This window comes from Apodemus sylvaticus, chromosome 2 (assembly GCF_947179515.1).
Source record: "Apodemus sylvaticus chromosome 2, mApoSyl1.1, whole genome shotgun sequence".
Taxonomy (NCBI): domain Eukaryota; kingdom Metazoa; phylum Chordata; class Mammalia; order Rodentia; family Muridae; genus Apodemus; species Apodemus sylvaticus.
Genome location: NC_067473.1, coordinates 30111303 through 30134293, shown reverse-complemented (window position 1 = coordinate 30134293; position 22991 = coordinate 30111303). Strand labels below are relative to the sequence as shown.

The window sequence follows — 22991 nt, the reverse complement described above, 5'->3', positions numbered from 1 at the left end:
TTCTGCTTCTGGTATACTGTGTGTCCTCATACAATACATACAGGCCACTCACCACTACATATGTCATTATCCTTTGGGGAGAGTTCTGGCAGTGCCTGGCAGTAGACCTGGAATGTTCCTGGGTTTGTAGAAGTGTGTAAGTGAGCAAGTGGAGTGTCACTAGTTACGATGTTCATGCCAACTGGGGTCGAGTAGATGCCCTCTACCACCTGCACAGGAGTTGACAATGTCTGGAGAAAATTGTTTTGGGTGTCCCCGCCTGATGCTGTTGACCTGCTTTGAGTGCTAGATTGGATTCTTACCAAGTCATTCTAGGCATCTGAGGGTATTGTTGGTGGCTCTTTGGTTTTGGCTGATGCTCCAGCTTTCCTCGTGAGACAGCAGACATTTTACACAGTATCTTTTCTTCGTTCATCGTTCATTCCTTTGTTGTTCCTTTCTTCCTTCCACACCCGATCCCTCCACCTCTCTGTCTCTCCCCTCTCTGCCTTTTTTGGACAGGGTCTCCTGTAGTCCTGGTTAGCCCTGCTCACACTGTAGCTGAAGGATCCTGTCTTCCTAGTTCTAGGGTTATAGGTGAGTCATGCTTGCTCTATGCAGTGCTGGGAACAGAAAGCCTGGTCTTTTGTGCTCCATAGTAATGTGGTGTGCCGATAGGGCTGTGCTCCCAGCGCCCCCAAAGCACTGTATGTGAACTGTTTTTCTTCTGAGCATGTTCTCTTTTGTTACCTAGTTCTGAGTTTAGAGTGCCAGGCCTCCTCACCTTCCATTTGTATTTGGGAGCTAAAGTGTCTTGTAGTCTCCTTATCACCTTATTTCTTTGATTTGGGGGTAGTCAACTTTAACCGTTGAAGATTTTGAGGATGTCTTTCCTTCATTCGAATTGACTGTCAGGTAACTGTAGGAAAGATAGAAGGTAGGTTTTCATAACATTTTGTAAGTGCAGATTTAAAGCTCAGAGATGGTAACTGATACGATCAAGGTCATAAGGTGTGGCCAGGTCCAAGATTTTCTTCTAAACTTTGGCCATGAACCACAGGCAGTGCCCACAGCTTCTGTTTTTTCTATAAGGCAAGAGCATGTAAAGAGAAAAGTGGGTATTTTAGAAAAGCTTCGTAGTGTCTCTTGTCAGTTTTTTGTTTTCTCCTGGGAACATTTACTAGCATGCTGTCTTCAGTGTAATGACAATAGCAGAACTGAAACTAGAGTTTGAAGCGTTTTCGGCACAGCAGAACCCAGAGCATAAGACACCATCGCTTGCTTCACTGTTACAATCTGCTTCTTAATGTCAGATTTTTAATCGTGATGGTTTTAGAGGTGTTTAATGGGTGTCTGTGGCAGAGCAGAGTCACAAGTTACTGAATTGTCTTAATAAGCGTCTCCAGCCAGCACCCCTGAAGTGACCTACCCTAGTCCTGGGATGCGTTGGAAGTGAGTTCTTGAGTGACAGGGACATTGAGGTTTGATTACCCAGAAATGTGCGGCTGGAAGAATGTGTTACGTGGCATTTTGTCTGTGTACTGGTTTATATTTCAGTAACCTCCTGTATAATTATAGCTCTTCACTGACAGAACCTAAGGAAACTTAACAAGGCTCGAATGAGCGATTTGGTGACCTCAGTAAAAAATGGATTTTGTCAGTTTGATGAGATGCCTCTCTTTCCTCAAGGCAATGGTCACTGTGGTTTCAGGGAATTCCAAACTTTGTTTTGCAATAACTGATTGTATTGGTCCAGGTTGGTTTGCAGAAAACTGAGTCCTCGCTAGCTGGTTTCAGCAGACGGAGATTTATTGAAGGCTATTAAATGGGTTATAGAATTTGTTGGTGGGTAAAGAAACACACTTGAGGTTGAGCTCTTAGGAATGACTCTACAGCCTCACAGCAGACCAGGCCACCAAGGGAGCGGTGACCTCCTATGCAGTCAGGATGTCTGCTGCCAAATGAAGGGGGTTTTGGAGGCCATGCTTTGAGCAACGTGGGTGGGCGGGACAGTGTCACAGGAATCCCAGACACTTTCAGCACAGGTGTCTGCTAGCAGAAGTAGCAGGATTGTGGGCCACAGCCTCCAAATCTTTTCTTTGCAAATGCTTTCTGACTGACATTTCTTCTGCCTCACAGTCCCTGGGCCATATAGCTGCAAAGGATTCTGAGAAGTAGAATTTTAACTATGTGCTCTGCCATACAGGAAGATGGAGAGAGAATGTGAGTTGCTAAGCACTATCCGGGAGCAGTTTTTCTTCAGGATTTAGGTCCTCTTATACTGTGTTCCTCAGGTACAAGGGCCGTGTGGCACCGGTTCTCTTGATTCCTTTATTCTTTTCATTGCATGCTGGCTTTCACACACACACACACACACACACACACACACACACGGTGGCCTGCTTTTGATGAGTCAGCTTTTCTGGTTTTTATATACCAGTCGTTATGTCAGGTCTTCTTTGGACAAGCAATCCTGCCCGTGTTCTGAGTTCAGGGATCTCTCAGATTGGGGAATTGAGTTAGGGAAGGAGGCCTGCGCTGTCTCTGATGTTGTAGCTGGCTTTAAGCCAGGGCCTATGCCCACCCACCCATGGTAATCTTTTCAAGATATGCCATATTTGTTATTTTTCTAGCTTTAAAGCTATGTTATATTTGTTACTTTTCTCCTCACCATCATAAATTATGTAGCCAAAGCAGCTTAAAGGAGGGAGTACTTTCTCTCTCTCTCTCTCTCTCTCTCTCTCTCTCTCTCTCTCTCTCTCCCTCTCTGCCTCCCTCCCTCCCTCTCTTTCAAAATCAGCAGCCTAAGGCCATAAGGGAGGGAATACTTGTCTTATTGTTAGAAAGAATAGAATCCATTGTGGGAAAGCTATCGCAGCAGGAGGGGCTTTTGGCTGTAGAGATGAGAGCTTGCCCTTGCCAAGAAGCAAACCCTAGACAGGAAGCAGGGCCAGGCTATAACCTTCAGAGTCTTCCCTATGAGTGGCCACTTATCCAACTAGAACCCGAGCCCAAACAGCACCAAGTCTTCAAACACACAAGCCTATCAGAGGTATTTTGTATTCAAACTATATTTAAACGTTAATATATCCATTGCAGAGCTTCTGAACTCAGTGTCCTAGGTAGCTCTTTTTGGTTTTGAATGCTCCCTTCATTTTTGTTTTTTTTTTAATTTTTTGTAAAGATTTATTTATTTATTATATGTAAGTACACTGTATCTGTCTTCAGACTCCAGAAGATGGCATCAGATCCCGTGATACATGGCTGTGAGCCACCCTGTGGGTGCTGGGATTTGAACTCAGGTCCTTTGGAAGAGCAGTCAATGCTCTTAACCACTGAGCGATCTCTCTGGGCCCCTCCCTTCATTGTTTCAAAGATATTTTAATTATATGTATATGTGTGCATCTGCTTGTGGGGATGTACACTCGAACACACGTGTCCAGACTCAGTATTTCGAGAACACTGAACTGAAGGGAGCCATCATTGTAGATCTCACATCTTAGTCATCAAGACTCTTTATCAGTTGAGGAGCCCCTTAAGTGCTTTGTAGAGGGACGTGGTCTGTGGAAGCCCCCAGGCAGATCCAGCCAGGCTTCACACCTTTGGAGCTTCCGGGAGAGGAGTGACCCAATTTTAACTCTCCCTCTGCTTTTTCTTCCTCTCTCCTCTATCTCAAGGTGGTCCCAAACACACTTGCTAAGTGTTGAGGAGGGTCTTGAACTTCTGATTTTCCTGACTCTACTTCTCTGGGGCTGGGATTACCATACCTTGTGTGTCCCTACCGCCATCTGTCACACCTACCTAGTATTTTGAGTGCACCAGTGAGTGCTGCTGCAATTTGTGAAAGTAATGAGCCAGGTACTGTGGCTTGATTCCAGGGTAAGCAAGCTGATTGAAAAAAAGAAAAAAAAAAACAACCCTCCTATGAGTAGGAATCTTTCCCCTGCTGTTGGCAATTCTAACTCATGGTAGAATGAGTTTATTTGTTCTGAAAGACACCTTTCTGGTACTTCCTGATCTATTTTTGTTCCCTTTATGAAAAAAAAAAACTAGTTACTAAAGTTGTGTTATTACCTAACTGGTTTTTAGCTTCGTAACCTGGTTTGTGTATACTTCTCAGATGCTGTTGATGACCGCTACATATGGCTATAACTAGTGTTTATCTTGTTAAAGTACAATCTGTATTTCATGATTCTCTAACTTGACCATCTAGTAGCATGGGCTTATGGAATATACCTGAAATTTCCATTCTAAGTTAAATCGAATTAGTTGTTTCCCAGTGTATGGGACAAACAGACATCCAGCCCTTCGCTTCTTTGTCTCGTTAAGTTTGGAGTCACTGCAATATGTTACTAGGTGCAATATGTTACCTGGCTCAGTACAAAATTCTCTCTTGTGTTGTTTAAATATCAAGTAATATTTCATAGTCACTTGCAAAGAATCTCTTCCTTCTTGGATTTGGAAACCGATTACTTCATTTATTTAAGGCGTAGTACAATGGTTTTCATGTTAGACTGTATCATACTCTAGTCTTTAAGACTAGATGATAAAGAATAAGATAATAATAAGTAATGATGGCATCGAGTCATTAAATGACCAGTATTTGTAAGTATTTACATGCTATTATCTAAGATACACACACCCATGTGCGTATGTACATCTGGAAACTATCTGAGGTTTGATGGATCTCCTGTAGCCCACGAATAAGCTAGGTCTAATAACGCCAGGCCCCTCGGCTATAAAGCATGCATACTGAACAGCTGTTCTGTGATTGCTTAAAAAGCACAGCTCCATTTCTTTGGCTCCCTTTCCTCAGCACGTGTCTTCTTGGGTATTGCTTTTGCCACCAGCCAGACTCTATCTCAGTGTACCTTCATGACATCATAGCTCTCTCTGCAGCTTTCTCCAGTCGCCACTGCGATTGTCCCTCCATTGCTGCGGATGACATGGGGCTGTGAAGGGAAGCCAAAATGGGAATTCCAAATAGCTACCTATCGTGTGACAGGTGGGCAGTAGATGGCAAGGGGACAGATGAGACCCCGGAGGCTGATAGTAAGTTCTAGGAAGCTGTCTCCTGGTTCCATCATTCTCTAGGCCTAAGATGTGATATAGATGTCAGTGGCTCTCAGTCAGGCAAATTAATATCCTAAGTGATTATTATCCTCTTACTACTCCTGCAGCTTTGGGGCTGTTTGCAAGAGTAGTGCTATACAGGCTGAGAGAGCGAGGGATGACCGGTGTATTAGGATGGCCTTGGGGTTTTGGTTAGGGCTTTGGTGGAGTGTCTTCAAGAGTCTCAACATCCCTTCCTCTCTCCTAGTTCCCCCTAGGATTTAGTTCCCGGCTGGGACGGACCGTGACAGTTCTCCCTTCTGTTCAAGGACAGTCGTGATTCTAAAATCCTCTTCTTTTTCACTGGTTGGTTTATTTGAGAAAGGATTTGACTGGTAACCTAGCCTAGTCTCAAACTCTGGGCCTTTCTGCATCAGTTTCTGCAGTTCTGGGATTTTAGGTATATACCACCTCATCAGGCAAACTACAATTAAAGTGTTGGTTTTGACTCTGTGCTGTGCATTTTCTGTAAGCCTGTAATATGGGGGAATGGGAGATCTGAGACTGAGAAAACTCAAATGCAAGGGGGAAACTGGTTTTTGATTCTGACTTAGGGAACGGAAGTGTGTGACTGCTTTTGAGCCTTGATTTTCCCATCTGTAAAGTGGGGGAAATAGTATGTGTCCTGACTTTCAGACTTGCTGTGAGGCCCTGGCCATGCTTTGTAAACTGTGGGGTCCATTCTTGGTGGCATAAATTTGAAGCATTGTCCCCCAGAGGGACTCGTTTGCTTTTTCCCTCAAAGATGTCCAGCTCTGGCTAGGACTGGTGTGCTTGGGGATCAGGAGACTATGGTGCAGTGGAACCTCAGGCCAAGGAGATATGTGCTAAGTAGCAGTGTCTGGTATTGTTCATCCAAAGTGTGTAGCATACTGATCTAATAAGCAGGTGTGCGAGTGTGTATTCATACAGAGCGAGCATAGCTCATTCTGTAGAAAATTTCTATGCCTTTTAAAGAAAAAACCCTAAGAACTTAGGCCAGCGTATGTGCAGCCCAGCTTCCTATGTCTAGTAAATAGCCTGTCAAAGGGCATAGGGTTTTTACTCAGGTGGGAGGAGGCTCTGCAAGTAAAGGTAGAGAGGCACTTTGGTGATGCCTTTTCTGGAAGTGTTCATTTTAGCTTCCCCTTTCCACCAACAGGGCCTCCTCTTCTAAAACCTGGAGGTCTGCAGTATCATTAATCACGGCTGTGTTGGCTAGTGGTCAGGAGTATCATTAATCATGGCTGGGCTGGTTAGCGGGTCTTATTTCCCCTCGTTATTGAACAGCAAAGAGCATCAGGTAATTCTGGCACTGATAGTGTCAGCTATTCCGTGGAAGTCGAAAGAGTCTATCAGAGGTAGCAGAACAAGGTGACCAATCAGCAGCTTTCAGAGAGGCTGCCTCCCACTCCAGTGACTAGTTAATAAATATATTCCGGATAGTGATGTGCTAACAATCTCTGGTAGTTTCATATTGAGGGACAGAAAGACCATTGTCTATAGATCTCCTTTGCAAGCACACAGAAGGGATTTCGAACAATTTGCATAAATCTCTCCATGGATAGGGACATGGTTCCAGTGTTAGGGTGGCTCCAGTGGCCCCGCCTTGGTTGTATCATGGGGTGACACTGTGGTTGTTGAGAACTGCGTCTTCTGACCATGTTTGCCAGCAGGACTGGGTGATGGGCCGTGAATAAGCCCACTGTTTGCTTCTGAATAAGGCTTCTTTTGTGTTGGCCTGGGGCAGTCATGTTCAAGTTTGTCTTTGCTTTTTTTCCCCAGTGATGTTTTTGGACTTTGTGGCCTGGAGAATTAAGCACAACACCTATTCTGAGCTAATCTGTCAAATTTTACTGGTGGAAGGTAACCACGGTCCCTTGAGTTTCTAGAATGTGAAGAATAATAGTCACACCTTTGGAGACTTATGATTTATTAAGGCTGGGGAGAGGTGGGGAGTTCCTTGGCGTGTCTAGGTCGGTGGGTGTACGTGCCGTTCATGGGGGAGCTGTGGGAAGCAGTTCTCTTAATATGATTTACTAGTTCACTGACTTTTAAGAAATACGCTCCTATGCAGGATTGGCAAACAGGTTGTACTTAATATTTAATATTCCCATGAGAAGGTATGACTTACTCTTGGGTGTGGTTTAAAAAGCCAGGTGTTCACCAATCTGTTTCAATTCACCAACCCCCCTGCTTTTTACACATCGAACGCTAGATATTAAAGCGTTGCGTTTCTAGTTTCTCACACAGGATGCTATCATTTCAGAAGCCACATGGAGTCTACTTTAGAATCTGGGGACGAGTTTACATACTGGAGCAGTTTGGTACTTTGAGTGAAAAAAAGAAAGAAAGAAAGAAATGAACTAATTTCTAACCCAAAGTTTATTTTCCCTCCTGCTAGCTTGATTTCTCCGCTTTGTTCTAATAATATAAACATTTTTATGTTTATTTATAGGTGGCTTTAACCAAGAGAGCAGATCCAGCTGAGCTTAAAGCAATATTTTTGAAGGTCGGTATAAAGGAATCTATTTTGTTTCTTGTTTGGTTTGTGTCCTATAACTTTAGAAGATTATTTCAAAACAGCTCTTTATTTCATTGTTGAAAAATTTAAAAACATGCCCCAAAGTATCTTAGTATGGGACTCCTGAAAAGGATCCTTTATAATTCTGTTTTTCAAAAATGTGTGGGAACCATGTAGGTGATTTCTGGTGGTGGGGATATGGCTTCTATGTGAATTTCTTTCACATCACTCAGTCCAACTGGAAAGGACTTGGAGGACTGAGTGGTGACTCATTACCTCTTGAGGACCGGCCTCTGAAGGTCCACAGAGCTGCATTTTCTCCTAGGAAGTTTCAGGGCCTGGGTCGGCATCCTGGTACATTCTCAATTCTGCAGAGAGGATTGTCCCCCTCCCTAGGGCGGAAGAAGCCCATTGGTTTGTTCTGATCATTATCGTCATCTTTGTATTACTCACTGGATGATCATTGGCCATCCAGTGCTCCGGATGCTCTAAGAATTTAGTTCTTTGATTTCCTGTACATTCCAAACTTTGTGGTTCTGGACATGGAATGGCTAGTACATCTTCCTCGGGTCTCAAACCTTTCTTTGTGCCTCAACATAGTCAAATTGAAAAGGCCTGTTTTTTTTTTTTAAGACAATAGAAACATAAATATGTGGCCTTCTCTATACATTGAAAAGACAGCTCCTGCAAATCAAAGGGAACCAGGTGTGTGTAAGCTCAGTGGTCCGTTTTAGGATGGTTGGAGAGTGGTTGGGATGTTGGTGCTTGGTTTGCAACCTGCCTGGCTAAGACAGTGGGAGTTCTCTCTGGAGGCTGTTCTGGGGGAAAGTGCTCGCCAGTGAATTCCGGAACACGCAGTTCTGTATAATAGAGCCTCCATCTCAAAAGACAAAACGGAAGTGCCGCCTTTTGAAGATGTACACTGGAGCATTTATAGATGACAGCATGGTAGTAGAATCTGCTTTCAAATCCGATTTGGGGGAGGGGGAGGTAGGTGGTATTATGAAAAATATTTAAAATTGGGAAATGTGATATTAGTCTTATTACACTTTTATTTCTCTACTTTGAGCATTTGAGTATTTTCATAATGAGAAGTTAGGAGAAATTATAGAGATTCAGGACATTGACTGGTGTGCACTGCCCAGCACCTGGTGTGCTTCAGCTGGATTCAAGTAACACGTGTGTGTTTAAATGATGTAAATACAGAGAAGACAGGCCAAGGAGCTGGCTCAGTCCTGTGGAGGGTTAGGTTGCTTACTGCTTTTGCAGAGGACCCAGGTTCAGTTCCCACCAGGCTTATCAGGCACCACAAGACTGCCTGTAGCTCTAGGTCTCTGGCCATTGAGGGCACGTGGTGCACATAAACTCCCACAGGCACAGAGACATACATATAATAAATAAAACAAGAACAAATGCAGGAAAGATAAAGATTCCACAAGGTAAATATAGAAGTTTTCAGAGGAGGAAAGAGGGTTTAATTTGTAAAGATGTTTGGACTTAACACACACACACACTCACAAAATTTTCAAATTTGTTTTTAGCTAAGAAGGGTCCAAAGAGGTAGAAACTGGACCCCAATGATTGAAATAAAGAAAATGAATGATATTCACGTCTTCTTTAAGTTAATGTTTTGGGCCTGGAGAGATGGCTCCATTTGGCACAAGGAAACACAGAGAGAGTAGGAACTCAGCGTGGGTCTCAGAGCGGCCACTCGTGGTATTTCTATGTGGGTGACCTCAAAGCCGGGCTCAGAATCTTTGGCACTAAATAGGAGACTACGTAACTTTTGAGTGAGGTTTTTCTTTTTTCTTTTTAATGGCTTAGAGTCTGAGGTGATGTGGGGGTGGAGGTGGATACGTGAAGGAAACCGAATCAGCAGTTTGAAGAAGGGATTCTGGATCTGGCACAGTGTCTGGTGACCTCACCAGGCCTGGATAGTGTGGGACCAACCTAAATCTACACCGCCTCAGCCTGCGGAGGCTCTCTTGTTTACTGTCTAGCGTAATGATGGTTGTGGCGAAGGGATGAAAGGAGATGGAGACGCAGTGGGGCCTGCTATGTAGGGACGGACAGTCACCAGTCTGCAGACCTGTCTCCACTGTTGTTTCCTGTTCATTAATGTAACTTGATTTTTCTCTCTTAAAAAAACTCCATGTGAAATATGCCACCCACCTCTCTGATGAATGAGGCGGAAGGAAGGATTCTTCGGCAGCTAGGGAGTATGAAAAGAAGCCTTATCTGAGCCTTTGGCACTAGGTGTCTGGGTCATGGGGGTGTCGGCCACCCTGGAGGTCAGGAACCATGGAGCTGAGCAGGTGGGGAGAGGGCTGGCTTCTAGAGGGCTGAAGAGGGCACCATTCTGGCTTTAGAGAAAGAGACTCAGTCTCATTCGGCTCACACTGCTTTGAGGTTGTCTCTTCGATATTGGGCAGCTAGGCAGGATGCCTAAACCATGACTCCTGCCCTGAAATATTTCACTGTCTGTAAGAAAACTGAGCCATGATACAGTTGATAAGTATGACATAACATTAATGTGTAGGGAGATTATCTTCCTACGGAGACGTGCAGAAAGGACGTTTGAGCTGAAATGGAAAAAGAATAGGTGTTTATCAGATAGAGACAGGGATGAATTGTGTTCCAGACAAAGGAATAGTGCATGCACAGTGAAGTGTGCCCCGTGTGTGGAGGGCACAGCCCTTGGATGTAGTGGTCGAGTTTTGGTGAATGAATTGAGAATGGTTGGGATGTTGGTGCTTGGTTTGCAACATGCCTGGCTGAAACAGTGGAGCTCACTTTGAAGGCCGTTCTTGGGAAAATGTTCACCAAGGTTTTATCTGGATGTGGAAGTTGAACTCCAGTCAGTTTTGCTTTCCATCTCAACATGGTGAAGTTTTTTTTTTTTTCATACCTAGTATGTTCTCTGAACAGCTTCACGTTCATTTGAAGGGATTCATGATTTAAATCAAGTGCTGGGATGCTCTGTTATGGGGGTTGGGGGGGGGCGGGAAGCAAAGAGGACTGGGAGTAAATAAAGGCTGTCTCAGGAGCTCAGGTTTAGCACAGGTCAGGTTTGCAGGAGCACAGCGGGTAAAGAGATGGAGCTGAGTAAACACACTCCAAGGATTCCGGTGTGTGGACGGAGAAGCTGGTGGGGAGAGCATGGGGAGCTTCTGGGCCAGTGCGCGAGAGAAGAGGACCTAGGGGAAGCCTGCAGATGGAATGAGACTGTCAGGGAGGGTGCCGCACAGTACAGGAAGTGATAGAAGGCTCGGGGTGCAGAGCCTTGCAAGCCTGCCATGCCTGTAAATAGGTAGAAGCCATTGAAGGCTTTCCGAGTACTGCAAAGACAGGCATCCTTTTAGAGGTCTCCGATTCTGGTGCTGTTTGCAGAAGCAGTGAGCAGTGAACTGGTCAGGGATACTTTGAAGGGGTATTTGATGAAAGTGACTGGTCTGTCTGTCTGTCTGTCTGTCTGTTTGTTTGTTTTTGTTTGTTAGGAGAGCGGTCTCCCTCTCTCTATAGCCCTGACTGTTCTGGATCTCACTAGGTAGGTCAGGTTGACTCTGAACTCAACAGATCATCCTGCTGCTGCTTCCCGAGTGCTGGATGAAGGCACGCCCAAGGATGCCAAGCCTAATCAATCTGTGACAATGGACGGGACTGGGTGTGTGAATATGGCCACAATGTACATGGTCTAGGTACACAGTCGCAAGACAGAGGTGGACACACACACACACACACACATACATACACACACACACACACACACACACACAGATGAGGTGAGACGGGACAGGATGAGGACCAGTACCTCCATAGTGTGGAGTGTATGAGATGTATAATCTTTAGGAATAAGAGTCTAGAGCCATTCCATTTCTAATGTGCCGGGGCCAGGCACAGCAGGGAGGGTGTGAGCCGTCTGTGGAGTTTCAGGACTGGCCTGGCAACTGAAGCGTGGCATACACCAGGAAAGGATCTTAGGAAAACTCAGAAAGTCATTTAGTTCCCCTTTGAGGATCTTTTCTCTTACAATCAGTTTTTATCATTGTTGAAGATTCAGAAGGCAGATACATCTGACGCCTCTCTTTCTCCCCCACCCTCCTTTCTTTTCCCCATATCTCCCTCTTTCACTTGTTTTTTTAACAGGAGAAAAACAATACAAATATAACACAAATACCTTTTAAGTTTTAAAACTATGATTTTTCTAAGTATGGTTGTGTGCTGCTATATCTGGTCATTCTCCATAACTATCTCTTTAGTTGCTGGTTCTGATTAGCTACCATAGCAAGACTGTAATGAGTTGGTCTTCCCCTGCTACTGATATTTATGGTGCTGGGTATTGAACTCTGGGTCATGCATTCCAGGTACACACCCGAGTCCTATATCCCTCACTCCTATTGGTTGGCCTCCTAGTTATAGGTTTCCTTTAGCTTACACTAGGATTTTTTTTTTAATTGTTATTGTTATTGTTTGGCTTGGTTTGATTTGTTTGTTTTTTTTGTTTTGTTTTGTTTTTTTTTTTTTTTTTTGTTTTGCGGCAGGGTTTCAAACCCCTATAACTCTGGCTATCCTAGAACTCACTCTCTAGAGGAGGCTGGCCTCAGACTCACAAAGATCACCTGCCTGCCTCTGCCTCCCAAGTTCTGGGATTAAAGATGTAAGTCTCCACTGCTGGCTTTTGTCCTATATTTTTAAGAGAAATTCTTAGATGCAGTTCATGGTGGGCTCACAGTGGACTAGTTTTTGGTCACTCTTGTCTGTGTATTTTGCGTTGGAATGTGGAAGTGCATTTCTCACATGTATGCTAGCAACAAAGACTACTATTTTTTTTGTAAAACAACACCCCTTTTTTCCTGTTAGTTGAAAAAAAGTTATTTAAAATTTTCATTTTTAATAAATAGAAATATGTTAAAATTAAAGCTTCAGGATTCTTAGGTTTTTAATTTTTTATTGTGACCATTTCAAACAGAAATAAAGCAGATATGTATATGATTAGTCCTTAAGTTAACTGAATATTTGCCACATTGCTTAGTACATTTTCACAGATACTTTGCTTATTTCTTTGCTCAGTATTTACTATAATTCACCTTAGGTGTTGTAATCTGCATCTTCCATTAATTTAAAATTATAATTATTAAAATTTAAAATTAAATTTACAATGTTAAGAATTTTCCTGTTTACACTGTGGCCCCAATACACTCATCAGCGACCCATGATAGCAGACAATAGTGAGGATGGGTCTTTCATTCCCTGCTTTGTGTTACTCCGTCCCTAGAACAGGGAATCATGGTAAAGGCTGGTAGGTGACAGGACCTGGTGTGCACAGGCAGTCTCTAGCTGAAAGGGTGTTCAGAGGAACTTACCTTTCAGCCCGAGTCCAGTGAATGACTCCTGACGAACACGAGTGGCTGGCCAGACCCTAAGGGCTCTGACCCAGGTCACCACTCACAGGCTTCTATTGAAATAACTAGTGAGGCACAAGCTAGACAGGGCTCCGGTCCTAGTGGAGCAGGCACTGCAGGGGTGGGTCCCTTTTCTGAGTCTGTCTGCTACCATCCTCATTCAGTGTCTCCACAGCTGATGAAATACCTGGTCATTTAAAGAATTATAAAAAGCCTTCCGAAGGATAGCCCCAGAGATACGGAATGGTATTCTAGAGCTGTGGCAGCTGGAAGAGTCTCTTCCCCAGCAGTGACCCTTGTTCCTTGCTTCAAGGACAACCAAACTGCCTTCGTCAACACCCCTAGTTTATGCTTTTGTCATAGTTGACCTCTGTCCCTGAGTCCGAGAGACAACCTTTGATGTATTTACTTAAACCCCAGAGCAGGTCATTCCTGCTTTGGTGGACTGGCTTGTTCTAAACTGAACAAAACTATATTCTGCATCTGAATTAGCATGTCATTTAAGAGATGACCTCTCTGTCACCTCGGAACAAGTGAGGGCAATAAAAAAATCACTTAGTGATAATGTGACAGTTGGTCTGAGTCTAGGGCACAGATCATAAGCACACACGGCCATGGTTATGTAGAGATGAGTGGTCAGCCCATGGCATCAGCCCCCAGAAGCCCCTTGCTCCCTGTGCTAGTCAGTCGCCATCCCCCAAAGGTAGCTGGCTGAATTTTCTCTTGACACCTGAGTTCAGTCCTTTATCTCATACCAGGGTAACTGTAGTCATGCGGTCTCTGTTCTATCTGTGACTCCTTGTGCCGCTGGGGACTGAGCTCCAGGCCCCATCACACAGGTTCTCACTCTCCCCTGACCTCTACCTCCAACCCTGATTTTATATAGATTCATCTGTGTGATGGGTGGTGGAGTGAGTTAGTTTATTGCTACATTGTATTTTATGGTGTGATTATGTATATGACAGTCAAGTATCCAGTCATTGAGTGATCTCTGGACTGTTGCTTTTTTTTTTCTTAAGCATTTTTGTCATCCTAAGATAAATTGCTGTGAATACTTTCCAACTTTTTTGGTATTATATCTCATACATTTTGTTAGAGATTTCCTTATGATTGAAATTGCTAAGTCTACAGTTATGCTAGACACAGTTACAGTAGACATTGTTTAGCAGGTTTCTAAAATGGTTTGTCAGTTTATTCATATATATACACACATATATACATATACATATATGGATATACACATATACACATATACATATAAGTATATACATACATACACACAAGTAAAATTTTTTTTTAAAAAAAGATTAATTCATTTTTGTGTGCATTGGCATTTTGCTTGCATGTATGTCTGTGATTCTCTAAACTTGAGTTACAGAGAGTTGTGATCTGGCACGTAGGTTCTGGGAATTGAACCTGGGTCCTGCGGAAGAGCAGCCAGTGCTCCTGACTGCCCATCCATCTCACCAGTTCCATCAGTTTATTCCTACACCACCAGCATGTGGGAATGTTCCACGTTTTCGCCAACTTTCATTAGCCCTCATTATCTTGAGAGAGAGTAGTGTGGTTCTGCGTAGCTTGATCTTGCATTTCCAGGGACAATTGAGTTTCCGGTCCACAACTTGACAATGATTACCAGGGTCATTTGGCGAAAATTCAATGGATAATCACCAGGCCAAGAAAAGCTCTAGGAGAAAAGTAATACAGCCTTCTGAACCTTTCATTCATTCAGAAAGTATTTCTCAAGCAAGGCTCATGGGCCGGCGGCAGCAGTCTGGGAATCTGAGGAAACAACAATGAGAGAGAATACAGCCAAAAAAAAAAAAGTCCTGTCTTGACAGGGCCCTCCCTGCAGTTGTAGCAAGTAAGAGTCCTTGTTATCTTGCAAGGACAGACAGGTCAACAAGATAGGGTGGTCTTGGATGGTCTCCCAACCATCAGAACTGCCGGTCCGTGACACATTCTTGGTGCTGTGCCTGCCAGCTCTGGAGAACACTCTGGCCTCTGGAAACCATTCCAGCCTCTGAGAACTGAAGCTGCAGGTGGAGTCTGCTTCTCACCGGTTTCCCTGGTGAGCACCTGATAATTTTTTAGTGAAAATCCTGCATCCGAAAGAGCCAGGTCAGGGGTGGAGTGGGGAAGAAGATGTGGTTTGTGGGCTTGGAACAGCCAATAGATTGGCTCTGAAAAGTCGGAATATTCTCATGTCAGAACATGCACAGAAGGAGGGCTCTGATATCCTGGAGCCTAATGCTAAATACAGATCTGGTCAAAAGTCAGGAGAGAAACTGTGTTCGTATTCCTTCTTGAAATGAAAAGGGACTGAGTTTCTAAGGTCAGAAAGCAATGGAAGGATTTGCAAATGAAAAAAAAAAAAACCTCTAGACTCAATTACATAAAAATGTCACACTGGAAAAGTATTTGAAACAAATGTGACCCCTGAAGGGGCGAGAGCACGTTCTGGCCCTGTGGGTGGCAGAACTGTAGGTACAATCGCTGCTTCTGGAGAACAGCGGGATAACGAGCGATGTCCGCCTGAAGGTTCCTGTCCTTTAACTCAACAATTTCTTCTTTCAGCGAGTCTGGGTTTTGAAAATAGGAATTGGGACAAATGTTAGCTATAAGAAAAGCTATCTTGGGTTTTCTTACAAAATAACCCAGACTGGAAATGATCTAAATGCGTACCAGCAGGAGAAAAGTTAAATTGTGTCTTAAGGTAAATTAATCACTATCATAGGGAAACCTCGGTATAGCCAACCATAGGATTGCTATCATTAGCAGTGACATGCCGCTTCCATTTCAATCTTGTTTGTCCTCATTTAGGGAAGAAAAAAATGACAATGAATTCTTTACATCCTCTGCAAAGTGGAGTACATGGTAACACCACTGGGCTGTGTCTTTTTTGCACTGTTATCTGTGAAACATACTTAGAAGATAGGATCCTAGCATTTTGCATCGGCTTCCCTTAGACAGTGCCCAGGACCAGGTTGCTAGTGATGAAAGAAACCCCTCATCATATCCTTGACCTGGTCTGATACCAGCAGCAGATGTTACTCAGCGGAACCGAGGGTTAAAGAAATGAATTAGAAGAGCAAAAACACGGGCCAGTGGAGAGGCTCAGCAGGTAAAGCTGCTTGCCGCTGAGTCACAGCCTGAGTTCCATCTCCCAACTCACAGGGTGGGAGGAGTCCTCCGACCGCCACAAGAGTGCCTTGACGTGTGCATCTACATGGATGCATACATATATGTAATTAAAAAAGCAAAACCAGGCGTGTGCTTATTGTACTCTGGGCATTGTTTATAGTGTATTTGTTATCTCATCTGCTTCATGCATCAGCCACATGGGGCTGGTGATACTATTATACCCATTCTGCACATCAGAGCCCAGAAACCTTCATTTAACTCTCAAGACTTTCAGGTGGTACTGAGTACAGTCAAAGCCCGCAGCCTACAAAGCCTGCTATTCCTCCTCATTACACCTCATCACCCTGATGTCGGTACATTTCTTGTCACCCAGTAACCCCCGTCCTCAGGTTTCTTGTCCTCCCCTCTTTTATCTTGGGAATCAGGACGCCTGACTGTCCTCGTCGAGGATGTCATATCCCCGTGTTGATTTTCAGCATTTCCCACATGCTGGGTGTCCCCAGAAACAAGACACAGCCCAGTCCTTCTTGCCTAAGGTTAACCGAGTCTTAGAACGCCATGAAGGGACATCCGGTGCTAGTGAGCTCCTGTGTGATGTTGAGAGGACATTGACTAGGACAGCAATTTAAACCTGCTTCCAACATCATAGGACGCTCCTGGCTCCAGCAGCTCTCCAGCCAAGTTTGCCTTCTTTTCTCAGGGACTGTAAGCATTTGAGTGAGTTATTTAAGCAGCTATGGAATTAGGAATTGGGTAGCATCTGACCCCACCATCTGGGGCTCCACATCTATAAAACTGCTTGCTAGAAGCCAAAATAAAGAAAATATATTTTATTGGCTAAACTAGAAAACTAGAGTTAGAGGTTGCTTTGACGGCTTCAGGTTGGCTGAGCATGAGTTTTGTTTGGCTCTTTGCACTGGGCTTTGTCACACGTGAACGGGAGGCCTAGGTGCGGATGGTCACTTCAGACTCTGTGGAAGGATATTTAATACCTCACATATCCTTACGTTTAGTGCGCATGCCTGCAATTGTATTGGGGGATTGAGGTAGGGAGGTCTTGAGGTTGAGGCCATCTGGGCTTCCTAATGAGACCCCTGTAGGACATTATTTTAGAATTAGTAACATTCCCTTTCTCCAAGCCATGACAAGGAAAACTGTTATCAGACATCACCACAATGTCTCCCAAAGCCATTGTTGAGAGCTTCTGATGAGCATAAAATTTGACTATTTAATTTTTTTTCTTTAAAGTGATGGATGATAGCCACCTTTCAAAGAAGTTACTAGTTACTAGATGTGTGAGTTTTATCTTTTGGATGGTTAAGGCTTTTCGCTATTGGTTGCGTGGTTATATATATTTAAGAATCAGAGATACTAAATAACGTTTCTTACCTCTTCCCTCCTCTTTCAACAGTATGCAAGCATTGAAAAAAATGGTGAATTTTTTATGTCTCCTCATGACTTTGTCACTCGGTATTTGAATATCTTTGGAGAGAGCCAGCCCAACCCGAAGACTGTGGAGCTTTTAAGTGGTGTGGTGGATCAGACCAAAGATGGGTATGTGTACTATTAAATATCTTCTTTCTGCTCAAACCAGCTTTCTTTTGCTTAATGATAAAGAAGCCACTAAATGTATGCACCCTCTATATGTCCAAAACTGTTTTTTTACCCATGAATCCATCATTTTAGAAATGATATCCCAGTATTTCTTCAAGAATTGTTTCAGAGTTGTAAACTCCACATTTGTAAGACTTGCTTATAGCTTGAGAGACAGTTGTAATCGATGAGATGTTGTAAGACCTAATTGTCAAATCTTACCATATTTGGAGGCAGAATCTTGGGGACTGGTGTAATTAAGCATTTTGAGATGAAAATGTTGTCTTGTGTTGTTATCTGCATGGACATAATTTCCATTACAAGTACCTTTGATGATGGGGACAGAGGTGGATTTGACACAGGTTCCAGGTGTGTCATATCATGATCTCAAATGGAGTTTCCATAGAGGCTCTGGAGAGAGGAGCCGGATGGCCTTGGTGACACCTTTATTTAGGGATTCTGGGCTTCTCAACAGTAATATATAGTTTTGCTGTGTTTAGTCTTCAAATTTGTAGTAAAGTTTATTCTATTTATTCATTATTATTTTTGAGACAAGATTTCTCTGTGTAGCTTGGCTGACTGGAACTCACCCTGTAGACCAGACTTGCCTCAATCTCAGAGATCCTCCTGCCTCTGGCTCCTGAGTGCTGGGTTAATTTATTTATTTTTAATTGATAAAGAATATTATCATTTATAACATATTTTGGAGTACACATTCATTGTAGAAAATGGACTAATCTACCTAGTTAACATATCTATTATGCTATGTGCATATTTTGTTTTTGTATTCAGAACATTTAAATCTTCCTTAGCAATTTTCAAGTATATGTGCGGTTTTCTTAACCAAAACACCACAGTGCCCATAACTGCGTTTTGAAACTATTTTGTTCATTGAAGAGCATCACCTCACGTCCCCCATGTCAGCCTGTGCAGTCACCAATCACTCTCTGCTTTTGTGGATTCAGAATTTCTTTAGATTCTGCTTATAGGTCAGAACATGAGTCCTTTGTTTTGCTATGCCTGGTTTATTTCACTTGATATAAGGTTTTCTGGGTTCATCTGCATCATCACATGTGACAGAATTTTATTTTTAAAGGTTGAATACTATACTGTTAGGTGTACATAGCTCATTCTCATGTATGGATACCTACTTGAATTGACATCATCATCTTGGTTACTGTGGTGATCTTTTTCTGTGTTATAATTGACTGTAGCAGCTCTTTTCTCTGCTGCTACAGAGAAAAGCTCTGCATTAGATAGCTCATAGTTATAAAAAATTCTTGCTTGTCAGTGACCAGCTTGATTGATGAAAAACATCCGTTTCTTCTCCCAGTGGTATCTTTGTTCTGACGCAGAGATCTACTAGGCAGTGACACGCAGCAGTGTCCAACTTGGGGTTGGACCGTGTACTGCAGAGTTAAATGCCTGTGCTTAGCGGGACATCCTCATCTTAAAGTCTCCAGCTTGCTAGTTTCTTAGCTTGAGGTTCATGAGATTGTGAATTGGTCGCCGCTGGTGTCAGGAGCTTTTCCCCTGGGCTCTGCCCAGCAGCCATGCAATGGCTGCGTTTGTCACTTAAGTGACTAAGCAGAGGGTGGCATGGTGTGTGGGAGGGACATGTGGTTGCCATCTCAGATCCTCTGCTCTCGCCTTGACATGGATTTGTTTTATAGCTGAGGCTGCCCTCACACTCAGAAAACCTCCTGCCTCAGCCTCCCACATGCTAGGATGATAAGAGTGTGCCATCACATCCAGTGACCTATATTTGCCATTTTTACTTTTTAAAGTGTGACATTTTTTGTTTGTGATGGCTGTCCAATTGTGGGCCAAATGATTTCAGGTGTTGGTTCTCTCTCTCTCTCTCTCTCTCTCTCTCTCTCTCTCTCTCTCTCTCATCTTTCTCTCCCTCCCTCCCTCCCTCTCTTCCTTCCTTCCTTCTTTCTTTCCTTTCTTTTGGTTGTGCTATGTTTGGTTTGGTTTGGTTTTCTTTGTTTTTGTTTGTCTGTTTTTCCATACAGGGCTGCACTGGAACCCTCTCTGTAGACCAGGTATTGAACTCAGAAATCTGCCTGACTCTGCTGAGTTTCAAGGTGTGACCCACCCACTCCCTCCCATCCTCCCACTCACCCACCCCTGGCATATTTTGGATTTTGGTTTCTTATTCAAGGAATTTAAATAAGAGCCCATAGAGATTGCAAAGTAGTAAAGAGACTTTATTTAAAGCAAAACAGCAAAAATGATCAGAATATACTTCAAGAGAGAATATACTTCAAAGATTCAAGAATGAGGGGCCTTGGCTATTTAAACTTTTTTGTGGGGTTCAATAGAAGAAGGAGTTGGGTTGTTAAAGGGGTGTAACGAGTATGCCTCTCTGTTTCATTTGATGGATTAACTCATGTTGTTCTACTGCACATATCTTCTTCTCATAATGCATCTGATTTTCATCGCATGCATGCCCAATCATGCTTAGGCATAATATGGTAAATAGGGGCTTCTAAAAGTTCACTTGAGGACAGAGTATTACTTACTGTTTATTCTTCTCAAACCAGTCCAGGCTAGATCAGACTTTCCATTCTTTTATGTGGATATATTTGAATTGGAACTGTCTAAATTTCTATTGTTGACTGTTTATAGGGAAGGAGAAACTCCATTTTTCTGAGAAGAGTATAGCTGGCCTGATGCAGTGGGGCTCAGAGACTGCTAGGTGCATTGTGCAGTGAGAGATGTGTGTGCTCAGGACGTGAAGGGAAAGGAGCTCTCTGCCTTGTGCACTATTAGAAGAGAAGGGTGTTCACTGTTCCAGTTAAATAGAGGAGCCTTTGCTTGCCAGCCTCAGGTTGGGTTGCTTTGCTTTGGCTTTTGAGTCAGTCTTGCTTGTCCAATTTGGCTGAAATACTCTATGTAGCTCAGCTTCTCTTTTTCCTTCTCCTCCTCATCTTACTTCTCCTCCTTCTTCCAGTTCAGCTTCTGCCTCTTCTTCCTCCTCCTCCTCCCCTTCTTCATATTATATATATATACATATATGTATATATATTTTTTTGAGACAGATCTTCTCTGTATAGCCTGGGCTGGCCCAGCAAGCTCTGCACATTAGGCTGGCCTCAAATTCAGACATCTGCCTCTGCCTCCCAAGTGCTGGGGTTAAAGGCGCGTACCACCACTTCTTGGCCCAGTATAGAGCTTCTAACAAGGGGTTTAATCAATGTGTGAAGTTAGTCTGATAAACATAAGCAAATGCGTGTGAACTGATGGAAGAGATTTCCTTGGACTACCCACGTGGGCTCTAAATTCCATCCCTGGAGTTTTTAAACATTTATTTTTTTAGATATAGTTTATGTGTATGAATGTTCTGCTGCTTGGTGCCCAAGGAAGTCAGAAGAGGAAAACGATCTGAAAGTGCTAGGAGCTGAACTGGAGACCTTTGCAAGAGCAACAAGTACTTTTAACTGCTAAGCTAAGTCTCCAGTCCCATCAGGGTATCTTTCTAGATAGAAAGAGCATTATTTGGTTATTTGTTACAGCACAAGAAGAGACCTGGATGAGACACATGGTGTAAGAGACAGTAAATAGAAACTTCATTTTCACTGAGAGGTCAGTGAAGACATCTCATGAGTGATATGTGGGCTGGTGGACCTGGGGTTAGGAACAGAGGATGGAAGATTTAGGGCAGAAAGAACAGGTTCTGGAGATGCCCTACATTTCGTGATTTGAGTCTAGCATGTCTGGGTCTAGGAATGCAAGGCTTGGTGGGAAAGATAGGCCATGTGTAGACCATGTAAGAGCTCATCTGTAAGGGTGAGGATGAGAACGTTTATCTTAAGCTGTGGAGAACTACCCCAGACTGGTTTGAATCAGAAAGTTGGCAGGGTTTCCTGTGGGGCAGCATAATCCCTATTGATCTCTTTGTTGTGTTTGGTGTTTCCTTTGTTCTACTGTCTTAATCAATTTGAGGATGGATTTAATCAATTTATGAAGGTCCTGGAGGGAGAGAGTTTGAATGCCTAGGGGCTTCCTGAGTGAGGGGGCGGGGCTTACCTTCCTGAGTGAGGGGGCGGGGCTTACCTTCCTGAGTGAGGGGGTGGGGCTTACCTTCTATCTAAGGAGGGAGGAGAGATGTGTTTCAGGATTTCTCAGGGCCCAGACCCACTTACAAAGCTATGTAACTAAGCAGTGTGAATGTTCCCCAGGCTGTTAATTTTACATGGCTTCCGATGTGTCATTTACATTTGGTGGTGGCTGTCGCTTTTCATTAAGATGGAAACCGTGCTGTGTCTATCGAAACACAGTTTTCATATAAAGCTCATACCTCTTCTCTGCTAAGAACCATGTGGAAGCCTCATGCTCGTCCGTATGAGCCTTGCCAAACACATTCCTGTTTGTTTTTAACGATTACCATGCTCATGAGAGCCAGCTAAGACCAAAGAAACTTTGCGACTAAGTGGGGCTGAGTTGGGGTTGTTGAGTTCTTAGTTGACTGCCTGCAAAGGTACTGAACTCTGTCTGTCAGGGGCCTCCTGTGGCTGGAAAAATCTCATTGGCTTGCTAGGATCACATAGAAGTTTTCTCTTGACAGTTGTTCCTCTATGGGCATGGTGGATTGATTTCAGAACCCTCCCAGGATCCTGACAAGATCTGCCCATGCCCAGGTGTCTTCTATAAACCTCTGAGATTCTTACACCTGACCTATCCTGTTTTCTACTCTGCTTTAAATCATTATTAGATGACTTAGGAGTTTACAAGCTCAATACTGTGTGGAACGTTCTTCATGTTGTTCAGGGAGTAATGACGAAAGTGCCTGCTCGGTACAGATCCATTTCTTTTTCTGAGTGTTTTCTGGCTGTAGTCAGTTAAATGTTTAGATCTGGGGTCCATGGACACAGCTCATGCTTCCTACCTTGGGTATAAGACCCCTTTTACTCTGTGAAGATGTGCATCCTGTGAGGACAGAGGGACTGTCACATACCCCATTGTTACTGATGAGCTGACAGGTACTGGGTACCGCCTTGTTGGCCCGCATCCTGCTGTATTGATTAGAGAGGATTATCACCACACAGGAATAAATCCTTTCTGTTCTGAGAACAAAGACTCAGAGCTGGGGCAGGCCTACTGCCTGAGGAATATAGGGTGCCAAGAAAAAGGCAGAGCAAGAGGATTTTAGACTTGTGGCCCGTGTAAAAGAGTCTTCTGTATTTTTCTGTGTTCACTGCTTCATAGCAAGGAAACTACAGTCCTTTAAATCCTTCCCAGGGTGAAGGAGG

At 43.6% G+C, this 22991-nt stretch overlaps 1 protein-coding gene across 1 annotated transcript in view; it reads left to right on the top strand.

Annotated features, from left to right (window-relative positions):
• The window catches only part of Slc25a13 (solute carrier family 25 member 13), a 180688-nt gene that overhangs the window by 17676 nt on the left and 140021 nt on the right, over positions 1-22991 (top strand). The window contains exons 2-3 of the mRNA XM_052173222.1: positions 7529-7582; positions 17552-17694. Of these exons, the coding sequence (XP_052029182.1) occupies positions 7529-7582; positions 17552-17694 (197 nt within the window). The remainder of the gene's footprint in view (positions 1-7528; positions 7583-17551; positions 17695-22991) is intronic.